General features: G+C 39.4%; 1 protein-coding gene across 2 annotated transcripts; it reads left to right on the top strand.

Moving 5' to 3' along the window:
- The first annotated feature begins 536 nt into the window (after window positions 1–536).
- Window positions 537–19428, top strand: LOC112571041 (beta-1,3-galactosyl-O-glycosyl-glycoprotein beta-1,6-N-acetylglucosaminyltransferase-like). Of its 2 annotated transcripts, none has more exons than XM_025249830.1 (6): window positions 537–1484; window positions 2464–2549; window positions 15752–16024; window positions 16273–16607; window positions 17318–17544; window positions 18142–19428. In XM_025249830.1, the coding sequence occupies exons 1-6, from the start codon at window positions 1355–1357 to the stop codon at window positions 18480–18482; spliced, it is 1392 nt and encodes a 463-aa protein (XP_025105615.1). In that variant the 5' UTR covers window positions 537–1354; the 3' UTR covers window positions 18483–19428. The 2 variants fall into 2 exon arrangements, with proteins under 2 accessions (XP_025105615.1, XP_025105614.1); XM_025249829.1 differs by lacking the exons at window positions 15752–16024; window positions 16273–16607; window positions 17318–17544; window positions 18142–19428 and adding exons at window positions 2710–2982; window positions 3111–3445; window positions 4166–4392; window positions 5065–6878.
- Window positions 19429–19634: the final 206 nt, after the last annotated feature.

Here is a 19634-nt window from a genome sequence, read left to right as displayed (position 1 = left end):
CAATTTAAAACACTGTTATTTTGAAATTATTGAGTTTAAACAAATTTTATGCAATGCATCTAAGAGCAATGCAAAACAGAATTTTATAACTTTTTTTCCAATGAAAGCTGTTTAAAAAACCGCAAAATTTGTAAAGCACACACTCACTCCTCAGAAAAACAAGAAGGAAACATGGACAGCATACGAGGGACAGGAAAACAACATAGGAACAATACAAGAATAAACAACAATGATGATGAATAAAGACAAATACAGAAAATTCAAAGAGAAATCAAGTATCAAGAAATGAGAGTATCGTGCTTTTGCAAAAGGAAGACGAGGAAGAAAGTAGCAATAAGCGGAAAGGGGGAAAAGTGTGAAAAATACTATAATAAAACTTTCTTCCAAATTTCTGTTCCTGTGACTAAATGCTAGTGTAAAATTAGTAGCTGCCATGGAAATAACTTTATACAGGGAGGGCAAAACTACTTAATGTTTACTTGCCAAATTCAAAACTAGGACACAAATAAAATTGAATGTGGGCATAGTGGCGGGCACAGGGACTGAGTACTGTGAAATATTAACCCCTTGTTTGCAGTCGGATTGTTACAAAGGCAGTCGGACAATTTGAAAAAAAATATTTCGCGCAAGCTTACTTACTGCTCGTTGATGCAAACCATTTCTTTCTTTTATTTCTCGTCCCCTTTCTCGAATGTAACTTTTCCACTCAGTTTCTGTAGCATCTCTCCCTGATTCTCATTTAACGGGTTAACTAAAGCGATAATGATCAAGCACGTCACGCCACCTGGCGGAAGCCGGTAACACCTACTGCTGCACCGGACTATTTTATTAGCGCATTAATCTTCATTGTCCTGTGTCTTTATGAAGCTTCCTTTCCGTGTGCCACCATCTCCGCCATCGTTACAGTCCACGTGTCTCGGGAATGTTGTAAATTTTGTTTCGATTTTGTGTCACGTGTTCGATTCCACTTGTGAGAAAGTCTCAAATGTCCTGTGAACACTAGGATTTCAATAAATTTCATTTACTAAAACGCAGTTTATTTTGTTTAAAGGACAAAAATTAAGACAAGTTTTATGTTCCAAAAAACCCGAAGCAGATGTATATTTTAGACAATTTTAGTCCCACAAGAACAAAGGTAAATAAGATGTTTGACGAGGCCGCTGGACCAGTCAGTATGTCACTCCTGCAAAGTTAAGAAGGTAACACCTTGAGGACCACTCTGATGTGGATAAAAGATGTCTGTAAACATTGTCAGCTGCACAGAACTGCTCGACTTCTGCTTGCTAAGAAATAAAGTTGTACACCTCAGGTCAGCTGACGGGAGTATAAACGTTGGCAAACCGTTGTCCTCACGATGGCCTTTTTAAGAGCAAGCAGACAACATCGTCGTCTCCTCCTGGCCATGGTGTGCGTGGGGGCAACCATCATCTTCATCAGTGTTTGTGGACCTTCGCACATCAGTCGACAGAGGCAGCCATTTGATGGTAGGAATTAATTAATCAGTTGAAAACATGTCTGTCTGGGATACCTTTAGATTAATGGTGATCCTAGGAAACTTGTCCTACTCTTTGAATAGTTTGTATTTTGCTGTTCTTGTTGTGCTTGCTCTGAAGCTGTATTTGTCATGAAAATACAATTGAAAATTCATTTTTGCGACACGTTAGTGTGTCTGCACTTCAGTATGAACATGATCTGTGATAACAGAGATATCTGACTTCTCCCTTGTTAAAAATGCTTTGCTTGAAAGACGTTTATAAGAAAATAATAATATTATTAATAATACATTGTTTATAACAAAACATGTTTATTAATATTGCCTTGTATAAAACAAAGTGAATTTCTATCAATAATACAACATTTATAACAAAACACACGTCTATTAAAATTATAACTTTTAAAAAGTAACAAATATCTGTTAATATTTCATTGTTTCGAATGAAAAAACAAATCTTTCAAGCACTTAAAGAAAATTTCCAAAAAAAACGGAATCGTCAGACATGTAGCAATAAGCAAGAAATTATATATTTTGTCACTCGTGTTATCATTGCTAGTGACACTAGCGACATTGAAAATAAACTTTCGAGACATCAAGAATCAAGAGGACATGAACACAGTTACAAAAACGTTTTATTTTTTCCTGCAACTTGTCAATAAACAACCTCTGTAAACAACAACTAAGGGGAGGGATTATAAACTGTCCTAAAATTTGAACTGTGAGTTTTTGATTCTCCAAGCATTCTATTGTTGATAAACAATGTTTTAACAGCAAAGTGAAATGAATGTTGTTTTTGATATGTCTTACTTTGTTTTTGTGCTGGCATGGGTAAAACTAATGGTAGTGATGCTGTTAATGTCAGTAGGACAATAATGTCGGTGACAGAGTGTGTGATGTTGTCTTTCTGACATCCTACACAGGCAAACCGTGGCCTCGTAGTTCAGGCTGAACCTTTTCTTGTTTTGTAGGTGGACTTCTCACCTCCAGCAGTCTGTTCACGGAGAATTCTCTGACAGACGCGAGACAACCACCCAACTCTAGAGGCCTCCAGTCGGTGAGCGCTGCTTACTTCTTAAAAATAATTTTTTTCTGTTGTACTTGAAGCATATATTTAATTTCCCTGCCTTGAAATTAAACGATATTTCTGACTGTCTGCTGTGACCGACAACAACAATAGTAATACTAATACTACTGATAACAGTTGTTTGTCACAGGAACGAGAGGGCAAGACTTTTCCATGGAAACAATACAAAGCAGAGGAAGTAGACTGTGTCAAACTGTTTGCTGGAGATCGTGAAGAGCTCAATCGTTCCAGGCTGCTTGAGGAACAGCTACCTCCCCCTCCGACGGAGGAGGACATTGTCAAGTTGACAAACAACTGCGAGGCCTTTCAGCAGGAGTACGGGTTCATCATGAGCTCTCTGACGGAGGAGGAAAGAAACTTCCCCATTGCCTACAGCATGCTTGTTTTTAAGGATGCTCCGCAGGTAAGTCTGGGTGTGTCAGTGTCTGACAGTATAGTGGTGTCTCAGTCTCACAGTCAGTGTCACTGTCTCGCAGTATAGTGATGTTATTGTTATTGCTTGTTAACTGATATGCTTCATCTTCCCAACAGGTATTGCAGCTGCTGCAGGCCGTCTACCGGCCTCAGAACGTCTACTGCATCCACGTGGACAAGAAGGCGGCTCCGTTGTTCCGTGACGTCATGTCCGCCGTAGCGGACTGCTTCGACAACGTGTTTCTGGCTTCACAACGGATTGATGTAAAATGGGGAACCTTCACTGTGCTGGAGCCAGAGCTGGTGTGCATGCAGAATCTGTTGCCCTTCAAGAAATGGAAATATTTCATCAACCTGACGGGGCAGGAGTTTCCGCTGAGAACCAACTTTGAGCTTGTTCGTATTTTAACGGCGTACAACGGCGCCAACGACGTAGAAGGAACTGTGAAAAGGTGAGTTGTGTTATACTAGCTATGTACTTGATACTAGCCATACACTTTTTATATTATACTAGATATATTACACTAGCTACATTTTACTGGTACACTATGCTGCCTACATTATACATTATGCTAACTATAAAGGAAAGGGATGATGGGTAGAAAGGTAAATCTAGTCCCGTGACCTTAAGGTTGTGGTGGGGTAGGTGTTTGAGACTTCACTTATTTCGGACACCAATATATCTGTGCCTCACTGCCTTTCCAACCTACTGTGGAGTCATTTTACTCCTGAACCTGAGCAGCATCCATTTTTTTAGACACATTTTAGTCAAAATCCACACATTTTTTTTTGCGGATTTGCAAGTCACAGGAGGACAACGGCTGATATTTTGAAGAAACCACACACAGAAAATGAGTGATTTACTTTTGTCTTTTGAAGTTTACTGATGTGATACATGTAACTTCATTATTTTGGCCTCCCAAAGAGAGAGAGAGAGAGAGGGGATAAGATAGAGTGGGGGAGGAAAACAAAGAAGTTTACATGCACGTGGCGCTGTTGTTCCGTCACATGAAATAATTCAACGATATGAAACTGTTGTCATTCATGAAAGACAATCTCAGACAGGTAATGAAAAACATCTTAGTGTCAATGTTCGCAACTTGGAGAAATTCATTCTCTTTTCTGTCTTGCGACTTGTTTGGACTGACTGCAGTTCTTCGCCCCTGTTACAGGGCCAACAAGGACAGGTACACGTCAGCAGGTCCCCCTCCTCACGGCACTGTGCCAGTAAAGGGTTCAGTTCACATCGCCGTCAATCGCGACTTCGTCAACTTTATTCTTCACAATCCAGTCGGCCAAGACATCCTTAACTGGACTCGAGGAGTCCCACATGCCAGTGAAGAGTTCTTCTCTTTACTCAACCACAACCCGCATCTTGGCATCAGAGGCTCTTATAAAGGTGGGTGTGTAAAATCAGAATTGCAAGGTACTACTAGTGATTACAGAGGTGTGTATATATATACCATGCTGACTTACCCGTCCAGCGTATTCTATTTTAAGGAGTGACTGAAAGCCAAGAAAGATAATTCAATCGCAATTAAAACCGCTTCCTTTAGCTTTAGATGTTGAAGAGTACAGACGTGTGTCTGCTGCATCTTGGGATGTGATGGACCTCGCACCCTGAACAGTCTCTTTGGCCAGACACCTTTTCTTTTGTTTGGTTCTTTCCGTCACTTTTGTAAATATTCTGTGTACCTTTTACAGACTTGTGATGCCAAATTAGCAGAAATAATCTGTTAGTGCGATAGATATAAAAAATAGGTTCTTTTGTTTACCTGTTTGTCTGTTTACTTTCTACATACGTAATTCCAAATGAACAGAAATAATCGGGGTTAGTAAGAAAGAAATTGTAAGAAAGCACAGAAAGTTTATTTACCTGTTTGGTTGTTTACTTTCTTCAGCCTTGTGATGCCAAATTAACAGGCATAATCGTGGTTAGTTTGCAAGAGATAAAAGAAAACACAGGCAGTTGACTTAACTATTGGTCTTCAACCCTTTTAGCCCTGATGATGTAAAAGAAGTATCATCTCACTTATGTCATTTACTAATGAACTTAAACTTTTTGTCTCAGGAACACCTGAAACGGATCCAGTTACGAAGCCATTTTTAACTCGGTACAAGAACTGGGGAACTTACCCCTTCAAGTATCCGTGCGCCGACGGGAAGTGGATGCGACAGATCTGTATTCTGTCCACGGGGGACCTGCCTTTACTGGACAAGCGCCCAGAGATGTTTGCCAACAAGTTCTACCAGGACTACAGTCGTGTGGCACTGGAGTGTCTACATGAACGACTGTACAACCACACGAGGGACGAGTTCTTAGGCATGATGGAGTTTGATACAAGTTATTATCGAAACTTATCTTTCGTCAAAAATATGGTGACTGTGGAGGAGTCCAAGAAGACATTTTGAAGCTGACGAGTGCAACATGGGTTCTTTTTCTTGTCAGATCGCATTAGTTCAAAGAGAGCAAGCAAACAACATAGGTTACAACATTCGTTTGGCCTATAACCAACATGATGATGTAGGAGTAAATCACGGAGCTTGAGGTTAACTACAAGTTAACTAGAGGTTAATTCCTTGTTCAGCTCTAACTTGTCTTCGTCTTTAGTCGCGGGTCAAGAGGACTGAGATGAACGCATTGTGTCCAGTGTCCTCATATAAACAATATAAAATAATATAAAGAAAAAGCCAAAATCAACGTGCATTTAGTAAATATTCTAAGACTGCACACATATCGTTCCTGTCAACGATTTAGATGAGAAAAAATATCTAAATCACATAAACAAAACAATAGTTAAATGTCAGAATACAATCAACCAGTGATCTAAGCAGTTAATATCTGGTGGTTAGAGACCCTCGTTTGCTTTACTGGGAGAAATATTGTAATGTTCGACTGACAAACTGTTATCCGGTGAAAAGTGATACACAGGGAGTATACATGAAGTCTGCTTCTTAACTATTTGACTTACTTGTCGTTTTATCATATTTATTTTAAGAAAATGCAAGCATAATAAGGGGTAGACAGACCGCGATCTCTATTCACCATAGTTTTATTGTGGTTTTAAAAAATGTCGACTACTTTCGACTACCTTTAGTTGACTCTCTTTCCCTGACAACACGAGGAATCGGAGGTAGGTGGGGACGAGGTAAGGTATCACTGATAGAGTGTAAGGGAAGTGTGTAGAAGCATAAAGTCCGACCTGCCGCATCCTAAGATGCACACAGATTATGCACGAAGTCATTGTAATATTGTAGGTGAGAAAAATACAAGTGTAAAAATGTTTATTCAAATCAGCCAAGGATCGAGAACTAGCTGTAGGATGCGACTACAATCTCCCACTTGTCTGGCCCATTCGGTAAAAACAACAACAAAAGATGTATCGGCCATCTTCCTCTCGTCATAAAGTCCACAAAGCCACCTTACCTACCTCTTACATACCTGTATGATTGACTTACTGTTGAACGACTTGCCAAAGTGCTCTTGTCAAAGTTGTTCCAACTAGTTGCCTCTCACGATGGCCATAAAATGGCTGTGTAGCTGTGGAGGTTGGGGAATAAAGCACGGTTAATTTGTTTTATAGTTTTAGTCAGGTGTTTCAGTTCACATATCCATTACACAATACTTGAAAACAGGCATACCAGCACTACCACCGCCACAACCATCACCATCACCAACATTTTGATATTCCTCATTCTCATCAGATAATTTAGCTTTTACAATGATCTTTACTCTTGTTGTAGATGTGGTAATGTGGTTACTGAAGGTTGGTGATAAGATGATAATAATGTAATTTTGCTTATAACTGTCAACTATGGCGGCAGCCTCCTGTCCAGTTCACACTGTTTATTGTAGTAAACTGTATAAATAAACTATAGACGACTTGACCTGTTTGAGTGAATTTTTAAAAATAATTTCTCTACATCGTTTTCAGGTTTTAATCGTATCAAACAGTGTTCATTTTTAATAAAATACGAATATTTCAGAGACATTTCCAATCTCTCAGATTTATTGTAGGTAAGTTAACATAAAAATCAGAAGGAAAGAAGAATAAATAAACTAAAAAGTGAAGAGAGAAGTGTCTCATGAATGTATGTGAATGTGCTTTGTTTAAAACAGTTTTTATTTTAATATTGAAAATAATTTAGTAAGGTTTGTAACGGACAAAACAGGAGGTAATGTTTAACTCATTTATACCCAACGTTCCATTATTGGAACAAAATTATTTTTTTTTAATTTTCTTCGGACACAGTCCAGTCGACAAGAGGATGATAGCTCCCAGCGTCAGAGTAAATACAGAGTCAAATCAAACACAAGCCTGAAAGTTCTCACGAGATATTTGCAGCAGCTCAGAAAATTATGTTTTTGAGAGAGGCCTGTAGGTTTTCAGTTTAACTACCTTTTCCCTCTCCTTCCTTGCCCAATCCTGCTCATCTGATTTTTTTCTGTCCTCACTCTCTTTCTTACTTTACGGTCAACTATCAAGTGACACAGTGCCGACTACACATTTGCCGAGTTAAAATAGAAAAAAACTGTTTTTTTTACCCATTCTTTGTCCTGTCCTGCTAATCTGATCTTTCATATATATAACTTAAAATGTAAAAGTGTGAGGGGTACTCTTGGAAATATTTGATAATATAGTAATGTTTCATTTCAATGTTTCTAAGAGCGCCCCTCACACTAATATATTTTAAGTTTTGTGTATTAAACAAAATCCCGAGACCTTAGGAGCTCAATTATTTTACCAGTTTTAGTACATTTCAAATAAAAGTGTGTTTTTAAAAATATTTGTTTTATTAATTTTATTCTATACCTTTTAGTCTTTATGAAAATTTTTTTTCGAGATTATTCACGTGTTAGAGGCCGGGCTAGGGGAGATAAGTTTAGGTCACTGGTCCTATAGCAGCAGTTATCTACCTCATGCAAAATTAAAATTAGAAAAAATGACATCTAATTAATTTTATTTATATTAATCTAAAAGTTTTTAAAATGAAGTCATTTTAATCATAAACCAGCGAGCTGTTCAACTTGTACTTGAATCCTTCCTTTGAAAATGTATAACAACATAACACTCATCAAAAACGTCAAATTTACAATCGATAAATAACTAAAAATAGTGGTGTAGTGTATTTTTCTATATTCCATTAAATAAACATACAGAGCTGGGAATGAACTAATCACCAAATGAAATTTAGACTGTGAGCATGCGGACCGAAGATCATCACTGATAAGTTGCTGTGAACAACTGACATTTGATGATGACGACACCACCAACGCTTTGCTGTATGCGACGGTTGCTCGTCGCCCTTTGCTGTTCGTCATGGTGTTCATTCAGAACCTCTACATGTCACGTGACTTTCTGTTTGAGGACGTCACGATCTTCCAGGATTCAGTTGATTGTTTGTCCTGAATGGTGGACAGTGACCCTTGCGTCGTGTTGTCACGACTGTTGATAACCTGTCTTAGCTTTATTAACAGTCAGGTTTTCTCAAGTATCATGACATTAGTCTTGTATCCAATTCTTCTTTGTCATTTCCTTCTGATTTGTCTCTTTACTCCTATTGTTTCGCTGCAACAGCTCTGTAGGAGTATAGCCGGTTGATGGGCCTTGTAAAGTAATTTTTTTTCTCGTGCAAAACAAAACCACACAAAGAGGAATGTGAGATTGTTATGTATATAGATCAATGTACACGAGTGCGTATTATTATTATTATTATTATTATTATTATTATTATTATTATTATTATTATTATTATTATTATTATTATTAAGTAGTAGTAGTGTATGTTATGTGTAAAATAAACTTTAAAAAGGTTGGGCTACGCTAAAAGCAACCAAAAGTCTACATCCTAGTGACTAAACTACAGTAGTCAACATCGTCCAAACATACTATGATGTGATCCACCCTGTATTACGAAAGGGGTGATTCCAGAAAACATTGTTCACCAGCGAGCATTTTTCTGTCAAATGTCGAGGAATTCCCTCGCATCGCCTTGGGTGACCTGCTCACCGACTGCCAGCCTGGGTCAAACACTCGTGTACAACCTGTCGAGCTGAGAGTAAGGGGAAGAATTTATTGTTTTAATTTATGGAGACACACGGTATTACTACATGATTTTTTTTTTTGGCAGCGCTTGCGGCTGTTCTATGGAGTATATATATATATCTATCGATAAGGCATGTAAGGAATAGGGAAATAAAAAAAGTTTCGTTTAAATGTAACCATCAGAAACGAACCGAAATAACCACCCGAAAATAAATCTCAAAATTCATGGCATCCTAATCATGCTATATAGTACAAATATGTTTGCTGCTATTTCTTACTTCATGCAACACCTAAGAAGTTACTCCGTGACAAGACATTTTTCTTCTACCTTATTTAAAAAAAATTAATTTTCCAACTTTATACGTAATAAAATTACAACAATTACAACTGAAATATAATTTAGAGCTCAATTATCTTAATTTTCTTCATGTAATTTTAAAGAACTATGTATAAAGATACCCTGCACATTTTCTTAGCTCTGACTTGTTAGGGAGGTATTAAAGTTAGAAAGCGACAAAATATGAAACTGAGAAAAGAGGGGAACATGTCAGAGTAGTCTTTGTAGCAAAAGAGTAATGTTAGCAAAAGCACAGGAAAACTAAAAATGTGATTGCCCATTATAACCAAGTTTACATTCTTCAGATAGGTAAAATTCAACACTTTCTAATAGTGGGACTCAGTCCATATTTTACAGATGTACTTGTGACCCATTCAAAGTCCAAGTCTCAATAAAATGTAAGAAATAAAGGATCCCAAAAAGTAAGTCCCTTAGCAAGAACATCGATGAAACAAAATATTTTTAAGATGTTTTGAAGTATGTGAAGTTAGTAAAGCACAGGAGAGGCTCTCTAGATGAAGTAGTGATGATGATGGTGGTGGTGGTGGTGGTGGTGATGATGATGCTTTCTTTATTTTCTTCTTAAAACGGATAACAACTAACTTGTCTACTCCATCTTGATTTTATATGCTTCATCTTCTGGCATTCTTTGGTTTTAAGTAAGTTGTACAATTTTTAATAAAGGTTTTAGTTTCTTCAAGCATTGAGCTACATTTGGAGATTGTATCACGAGGTACATGTGTGGTTATCATTCATCATCATCGTCTCGTTATTTGACGATGACGTGTTGATCATGGAGAACGTGACATTTTCCGACTGTTGCCACATTTAATGATATTCAGTTAAAACAGTAAAATGGCTGCAAAAGGAGTTAGGAGAAAATCTGATGAATGATTTTTTTTTCACTTGTTAAATCAAGACTAGCATAACAAATCCAGTTGTGTGTGTGGCTGGAGTGGCAAGCACCGTGAGTGCAAAAAGGTTACCACGTGACTCGACAGGCCAACTCGACCACTAGTGACGACACAACCATGAGAAGACTCGAACACTTCCCAGATGCCTGTGGTGTCTATTTGTCAAAGCCTCTACAGTTGCTATCTGAGCATCTTTACCGGCCACTTCCCCTGGTCACTAACCTTCTGTTTAATGAACCCGATACCTCTGATCAAACGCCTCACTTCTATAACTTCACTTTTCTTCCATGTCCTCTCAACACACCGCTCTGAATCCACAAGAGTTCACGACGGAACTAAAGAATATCTCAGACTAGAGACAAGAGGGAATAGTCTTAACGAACATTCGTCTAAAATTAAATCCTTCGGGCGGTAACACATCACTCAACGAATCCACTTTCTCCTAACCCTTGTATGCACTCTTTGTTTGAAGAAAAAAAACCAATAAAATTTCTGCAGCTCTAGAAGTCTTCAAGGCGGAGGACTGATGCAAGCACACACAAGCACACTCTCACGCCTCCTTTCATATAGTGACAAACATGTAATCAAACATAATTCTCCTAACGGGTATCTGTGACCAATGCCAACACATCTATCACTATTATCATGCTACTATCTTTGCCACTAATACGTTCATTACCACCACCACCACCACCCGCACCACCTATCTAGCAGACTTACCCTTTACCCCTAGAGAAAACAGATGTGGAGGGTGGGTTAGTGGTAATTATTAACACTCTACCCGGTCCTCTCCTAACTATTGTCGCTGCTGTCGATGCTGTGAGTGTTGCTCATTGCCTGACTACTTGGAGGTGTCCTCATCAAAGTGTCAGCTACATGATTAAGGAAGGGAGCAAGCAGGCGGATCTACCTTCCCCTCGGCCATTTTTTTTTATAGACCCTAAGTATGAACAAGTCTTTCAAATGTAGAGCAGGCTTCTAAGCAGCCGCAACATCTGTAGCATGTAGCATCTGCAGTGTACGATACAAAAGAAATTTTGAGATTAGGTTAGAAAGTTCTGCTCAATAAAAAATAGATGATGCATTTTTTTGATTTATAGCCGGCCTTCCTCACCATTCCTCAATTCGTGTGGCAACCTCCAAGAGACACGAAAAGCATTTTGTTACTGAAGCCGGTCTTTGAAGTCAACTGCTACAGGCTGCTAATAGAGGCAAGTGTGAAGTTTTCCACTCTTATTCAATTTGCTGTAACTTAAACATAGTTGAGCTCACCTGATGTAGCGACTTCTGGTTTTGAGAACATGTCAGTATTACTTGGTATGAAAGTCGCGTGGCGAAACGAATTTTTTTACCGTCGTGTCCGTCTTCAGGATTTATATTAGCATATCCCTGGAACTCGGAAATCCCCGAAATAAATCCCCTCTTTCCAAAAAAAAAACCAAAAACAAAAAACAACAACAACAAAAAAACAACAAAAAAACAACAACAACAACAAAAATTGGTGACAACATTGATTGAATAAGAACAAATGTAACCTGAACAAAAGATATGACTCCGTTCCTGATTGGAAACATGAATTAAGTATAATATAATAAATAGAGGGGTGATTTTTTTTGTTGTTCTTTGTTTTCATTTCACCGTGGTTTCGACCAGCACTGACTTATACGGCAGCCGCTAATGTACGGATGTTTTAAAGCCAGTTGTGGAGTGACGTGACGTTACAGCAATAAGAAGTCGGTGACGTGAGAACAATAAGAGGTAGGAGTGACGTGAGTAAGACTGATGTAGTCAGCACTTGTGATGAGACACTGACTGGTTGTTTGTTTGCCCGTCCATCTGTCTGTCCGTCCGTCCTTCCTTCCGTCTGTCCGTCCGTCTGTCTGTCTGTCTGTCTCTGTGGACTGATAGTTTGTCATTTTCATCCGATACCATCAGCCAGTTTAATGACAAAAAAACATTCGGTCAACAAAGATTCAGATCAGTCTAGAAAAGTTGAAATGACAAGTGGCTTGCAAATGAAAGTCCTATGGAAACCGTTGTAACTGAATGATGAATGTTACCGCCATAAACAGTAGTCTCAACGCTTGCTGAATGCATGACAACAAACAGAAGCAGGCTGTTAGACAAAATGTTTTGAAAAAAACAAAGAAAAATTATGATCTCTTACCTCATTCCTCATCTCCCTCCGGCCGTAAACTAAAAATAGCCACAGGGCTCTGTAGAACGACTGTGTCGACAACATGAACAACAGATATGGACAACCTCCTTATTGAACACGTGAATTTTATTTTTAACTTGTGTTGATGTTATCGATAATGATTTGAGGTGATTCACCCCTCACCCCAGTACAAATAACCTGCACCTCATTCATTATTGTCATTGAGTTCCTTTTGCCAATCCCTTCCACTCGTGAGAAGCACCACGGATAGGGTAAACGACTTTTAAAATATCTCTAATAATGAGAGGGTGACGTGAATTGTTATTTGCTTTCATTTACCGTGCTTTCGTCCCACACTGATGCCACGAGGCAATATACGTGAGTGCACGGGGTGTTGTACAAAGCCTTTTCTTGAATGACGTGACGATTATCCGGAGTCTGTCTGTCTGCCTGCCTGCCTGCCACCATCTGTCTATTGACAGTTTATTCCCACCCGTCAGGTTAGTCGCATAAAAACATGTTTGTTCCAGTTGAAACCGCAAGCTAGCACACCTGGAAATCAGCCACACGGAAACAGTTGCACCTGAATGATGGGTGTTACCGCAATAAACACTGGTCTCGAGGCTTGCTGAATGTATGACAACAACAACAACAACAACAACAACAACAACAACAACAACAAAAGAAAAAAAGCAAGCTGTTAGAGAAAAAAAGACAGATGGGTGACACTCAGTTACCTCATCACTCAGCTCCTCAAACTAAGTTGAAGTTGACATAGCTCAATATATTGTTATGACAAGATCTTTTCTTTCAGTTTTCGTCTGCAATTGTCTGCAGCATGCTGCAAACTCTCCTCAAAATTCCCATTTAATAATTGAAGGCAAACCTGCGAATAGAAATCGTGAAAGTACAACCGGACAATACTGAGCAAAGTGTATCTACTCTGTAAGTCACAGCATCTTACGCAAAGCCGTTCATGAAATATTAGCGAAACTCGTGAACCATAGTATACAACCTTCCCAGAGAAGAAAATAATACTGAAAAAAATTGATTAGAATTGGAAATAAAAACTGGATTTGATGAGATACAAGATACACAGAATGAAAAAGCAGGCCAAACGAGTGCTTGCCGGTGTCACGATCAGAATCTTTGCCATACGCCGACTGGCAAGCCACTAATGTGATCAGACAAGAGAAAATCACTATCTTGATGTGTGTCCAGATGAGTATTTTGAGACGAGGATTCCTTCCTATGTTAGTATATGATAGTATGTCTACTGATTCCAGTATCCGCAGCTTGGTAACAGGTCAACCGCGGCATTTTAATTAAATTTCTTAAACTAAAGCGATAATGATCAAGCACGTCACGCCACCTGGCGGAAGACGGTAACACCTACTGCTGTACCAGACTATTTTATTAGCGCATTAATCTTCATTGTCCTGTGTCTTTATGAAGCTTCCTTTCCGTGTGCCACCATCTCCGCCATCGTCACAGTCCACGTGTCTCGGGAATGTTGTAAATTTTGTTTCGATTTTGTGTCACGTGTTCGATTCCACTTGTGAGAAAGTCTCAATTCCTGTGAACACTAGGATTTCAATAAATTTCATTTACTAAACACGTAGTTTATTTTGCTTAAAGGACAAAAACTAAGACAAGTTTTATGTTCAAAAAAACCCGAAGCAGATGTATATTTTTAAACAATTTTAGTCAGACGAGAACAAAGGTAAATAACATGTTTGACGAGGCCGCTGGACCAGTCAGTATGTCACTCCTGCAAAGTTAAGAAGGTAACACCTTGAGGACCACTCTGATGTGGATAAAAGATGTCTGTAAACATTGTCAGCTGCACAGAACTGCTCGACTTCTGCTTGCTAAGAAATAAAGTTGTACACCTCAGGTCAGCTGACGGGAGTATAAACGTTGGCAAACCGTTGTCCTCACGATGGCCTTTTTAAGAGCAAGCAGACAACATCGCCGTCTCCTCGTGGCCATGGTGTGCGTAGGGGCAACCATCATCTTCATCAGTGTTTATGGACCCTCACACATCAGTCGACAGAGGCAGCAATTTGATGGTATGAATTAATTCATCAGTTGAAAGCATTTCTGTCTGGGATAGCTTTAGATTAATGGTGATCCTAGGAAACTTGTCCCACTCTTTGAATAGTTTGAATTTTGCTGTTACTGTTGTGCTTGCTCTGAAGCTGTATTTGTCATGAAAATACAACTGAAAATTCATTTTTGCGACACGTTAGTGTGTCTGCACTTCAGTATGAACATGATCTGTTGATAACAGAGCAATCTGACTTCTTCCTTGTTAAAAATGCTTTTGCTTGAAAGACGTTTATAAGAAACTTATAATATTATTAATAATACATTATTTATAACAAAAAATGTTTAACATTGCCTTGTATAAAACGAAATAAATTTCTATCAAATATACGCTGTTTATAACAAAACACATGTCTATTAAAACTATAACTTTAAAAATAAAGAAATGTCTGTTAATATTTCATTGTTTCGAATGAAAAAAATCTTTAAAGCCCTTAAAGAAAATGAGTTTTTGATTCTCTACGGTTGATAAACAATGTTTTACTAGCAAAGTGAAATAAATGTTTTTGATATGTCTGACTTTGTTTTTGTGCTGGCAATGGTAAAACTAATAGTAGTGATACTGTTAATGTCAGTAGGACAATAATGTTGGTGACAGAGTGTGTGATGTTGTCTTTCTGACATCCTACACAGGCAAACCGTGGCCTCGTAGTTCAGGCTGAACCGTTTCTTGTTTTGTAGGTGGACTTCTCACCTCCAGCAGTCTGTTCACGGAGATTCTCTGACAGACGAGAGAGGCCTCCAGTCAGCGCAGCTCCCGGCAATCAACTTCAAACACTCAGATCTTTCAGAGTGCAGATACTGTATTTACTATGCTGAGAATTGAAAATAATTTAATATCGATGTACACGATTTTATGATAGTACATGTATTTACTTGTGAAGACTGGGTATGTGTTTGCTAATGTGTGTGTGCGTGTGTGTGTGTGTGTGTGCATGTATTTGTTAGTGGCTACAGTGTGGATGGGTGGATGGCTTCCATTTGCTCTGGCGATACTGAAATATTTTACATTTTGAGTGTTCCTCAAATACGCGGCACAGTGATTCCTGTAAAAGTTTACCGATTTCTTAAAAATAAGTTTTGCTGTTGTACTTGAAGCAGATATTTAATTTTCCTACCTTGAAATTAAACGATATCTGACCGACAACAACAATAGTAATACTAATACTACTGATAACAGTTGTTTGTCACAGGAACGGGAGGACAAGACGTTTCCATGGAAACAGTACAAAGCAGAGGAAGTAGACTGTGTCAAACTGTTTGCTGGAGATCGTGAAGAGCTCAATCGTTCCAGGCTGCTTGAGGAACAGCTACCTCCCCCTCCGACGGAGGAGGACATTGTCAAGTTGACAAACAACTGCGAGGCCTTTCAGCAGGAGTACGGGTTCATCATGAGCTCTCTGACGGAGGAGGAAAGAAACTTCCCCATTGCCTACAGCATGCTTGTTTTTAAGGATGCTCCGCAGGTAAGTCTGAGGTGTGTCAGTGTCTGACAGCATAGTGGTGTCTCAGTCTCACACTCAGTGTCACTGTCTCGCAGCATATAGTGATGTTACACGAGAGTGAGCCCTCATTTCAGGAGAGCCGAGCAAAGTCAGGTTTCGCCGTTGTTTTTCCGTTTGTTGAATTTTCTTGGAATTAGTGTGTGTGTGTGACCTCATCCCGTGCCTCATTGTTATTGCCTGTTAACGGATATGCATCGTCGTCCCAACAGGTATTGCAGCTGCTGCAGGCCGTCTACCGGCCTCAGAACGTCTACTGCATCCACGTGGACAAGAAGGCGGCTCCGTTGTTCCGAGACGTCATGTCCGCCGTAGCGGACTGCTTCGACAACGTGTTTCTGGCTTCACAACGGATTGATGTAAAATGGGGAACCTTCACTGTGCTGGAGCCAGAGGTGGTGTGCATGCAGAATCTGTTTCCCTTCAAGAAATGGAAATATTTCATCAACCTGACGGGGCAGGAGTTTCCGCTGAGAACCAACTTTGAGCTTGTTCGTATTTTAACGACGTACAACGGCGCCAACGACGTAGAAGGAATTGTGAAAAGGTGAGTTGTGTTATACTAGCTATGTACTTGATACTAGCCATATACTTGTTATATTATACTAGATATATTACACTAGCTACATTTTACTGGCTACACTATACTGCCTACATTATACATCATGCTAAATATAAAGGAAAGGGATAATGGGTAGAAAAGGTCAATCTAGTCCAGTGAGCTTACGGTTGTAGTGGGGTAGGTGTTTGAGACCACTTATTTCGGAGATCGATTTGGAATACATCTGTGCCTCACTGCCTTTCCAACCTACTTGTGGAGTCATTTTACTCCTGAAGCTGAGCAGCATCCATTTTATTAGACACATTTTAGTCACAATCAACACATTGTTTTGCGGATTTGCAAGTCACAGGAGGACAACGGCTGATATTTTGAAGAAACCACACACAGAAAATGAGTGATTTACTTTTGCCTTTCGAAGTTTACTGATGTGATAAATGTAACTTCATTATTTTGGCCTCCCAAAGAGAGAGAGAGAGAGGATGAGATAGGGTTGGGGGAGGAAAACAAGGAAGTTTACATGCACGGGGCGTTGTTGTATGATATGATACGATATGAAACTGTTGTCATTCATGAAACAATCTACGACAGGTAATGACACGCATCTTAGTGTGAATGTTCACACCTTGGACGAATTCATTCTCGTTTCTGTCTTGCGACTTGTTTGGACTGACTGCAGTTCTTGGCCCCTGTTACAGGGCCAACAAGGACAGGTACACGTCAGCAGGTCCGCCTCCTCACGGCACTGTGCCAGTAAAGGGTTCAGTTCACATCGCCGTCAATCGCGACTTCGTCAACTTTATTCTTCACAATCCAGTCGGCCAAGACATCCTTAACTGGACTCGAGGAGTCCCACATGCCAGTGAAGAGTTCTTCTCTTTACTCAACCACAACCCGCATCTTGGCATCAGAGGCTCTTATAAAGGTGGGTGTGTAAATCAGAATTGCATGGATACTACTAGGGATTACAGAGGTATATTTATATACCATGAGGTTTATATATACCATGCTGACTTAGCCGTCCAGCGTATTTCATTTTAAGAAGTGACTCAAAGCCAAGAAAGATTATTCAGTCGCAATTAAAACCTCTTCCTTTAGCTTTAGCTGTTGAATTAAAAGTACAGACCTGTGTCTGCTGCATCTTGGGATGTGATGGACCTCGCACCCTGAACAGTCTCTTTGGCCGGACACGTTTTCTTTTGTTTGGTTCTTTCCGTCACTTTGTAAATATTCTGTGTACCTTTTACAGACTTCACATGCCAAATTAGCAGAAATAATCTGTTAGTGCGATAGATATAAAAAATAGGTCTTTTTGTTTACCTGTTTGTCTGTTTACTTTATTCAGCCATGTGAGGCCAAATTAACAGGCATAATCCTGGTTAGTTTGAAAGAAAAGAAAATACAGGCAGTTGATGTAACTATTGGTCTCAGTCGATTTCACTTCTTTTAGCTCTAAGGATGTAAAACAAGTATCATCTCACTTTTTTGTCCTTTACTAATTAGCTTCAACTTTTGGTCTCAGGAACACCTGAATCGGATCCAGTTCTGAAGCCATTTTTAACTCGGTACAAGAACTGGGGATCTTACCCCTACAACTTTCCTTGCGCCGACGGGAAGTGGATGCGAAGCATCTGTATCCTGTCCACGGGGGACCTGCCTTTACTGGACAAGCGCCCAGAGATGTTTGCCAACAAGTTCTACCAGGACTACAGTCGTGTGGCACTGGAGTGTCTACATGAACGACTGTACAACCACACGAGGGACGAGTTCTTAGGCATGATGGAGTTTGATACAAGTTATTATCAAAATGTATCGTTCGTCAAAAATATGGTGACTGTGGAGGAGTCCAAGAAGACATTTTGAAGCTGACGATAGCAACATGGGTTCTTTTTCTTGTCAGATCGCATTAGTTCAAAGAGATGAAGCAAACAACATAGGTAACAACATTCGTTTGGCCTATAACCAACATGATGACGTAGGAGTAAATCACGGGGCTAAAGGTTAACTAAAGGTTAACTCCTTGTTCAGGTCTAACTTGCCTTCGTCTTTAGTCGCAGGTCAAAAGGACTGAGATGAACACACTGTGTTCAGTGTCCTTATAAGATAAACAATATAAAATAATATAAAGCAAAGTCAAAATCAACGTGCATTCAGTAAATGTTCTGACTGCACACATATCATTCCTGTCAACGACTTAGATGAGAAAAAAATATGAAAATCACATAAACAAAACAATAGTTAAATGTCATAATACGATCAACATACCAGTGATCTAAGCAGTTAATATCTGATGTTTAGAGACCCTCGTTTGCTTTACTGGGAGAAATACTGTAATGTTCGACTGACAAACTGTTATCCGGTGAAAGGTGGTACACGGGGAGTAGACATGCAGTCTGCTTCTTAACTGTTTAACTTACTTGTCGTTTTACCATAATATTTATTTTAAGAAAATGCAAGCATAATAAGCGGTAGACTGACCGCGATCTCTATTCACCATAGTTTTATTGTATTTTTAAAAAATGTCGACTACTTTCGACTACCTTTAGTTGACTCTCTTTCCCTGACAACACGAGGAATCGGAGGTAGGTGGGACGAGGTAAGGTATCACTGATAGAGTGTAAGGGAAGTGTGTAGAAGCATAAAGTACGACCTGCCGCATCCTAAGATGCACACAGATTATGCACTCATCGTAAATTTATAGGTGAGAAAAATACAAGTGTAAAAATGTTTATTTAAATCAGTCAAGGATCGAGAACTAGCTGTAGGATGCGACTACCCTCTCCCACTTGTCCGGCCCATTCGGTAAAAACAACAAAAGGTGTATCGGGCATCTTCCTCTCGTCGTAAAGTCCACAACGCCTCCTTACCTACCTCTTACCTACCTGTATGATTGACTTACTGACTGTTGAACGACTTGCCATAGTGCTCTTGACGAAGTGACAAGCTTTTCCAAGTAGTTGCCTCTCACGATGGCCATAGAATAGCTGTGGAGGTTGGGGAATAAAGCATGGTTAA

The sequence above is a fragment of the Pomacea canaliculata genome, linkage group LG8 (assembly GCF_003073045.1).
Source record: "Pomacea canaliculata isolate SZHN2017 linkage group LG8, ASM307304v1, whole genome shotgun sequence".
Classification (NCBI taxonomy): Eukaryota; Metazoa; Mollusca; class Gastropoda; order Architaenioglossa; family Ampullariidae; genus Pomacea; species Pomacea canaliculata.
This window is presented reverse-complemented; position numbering and strand designations above follow the sequence as displayed.

Excerpts from the sequence above, each read along its gene's own strand:
- LOC112571041 (XM_025249830.1), top strand. The coding sequence starts at position 1,355 with ATGGCCTTTTTAAGAGCAAGCAGACAACATCGTCGTCTCCTCCTGGCC. Across the intron at positions 16,025-16,272 it reads TTTTTAAGGATGCTCCGCAG|GTATTGCAGCTGCTGCAGGC; the intron begins GTAAGTCTGAGG and ends TCGTCCCAACAG. Across the intron at positions 17,545-18,141 it reads CATCAGAGGCTCTTATAAAG|GAACACCTGAATCGGATCCA; the intron begins GTGGGTGTGTAA and ends TTTTGGTCTCAG.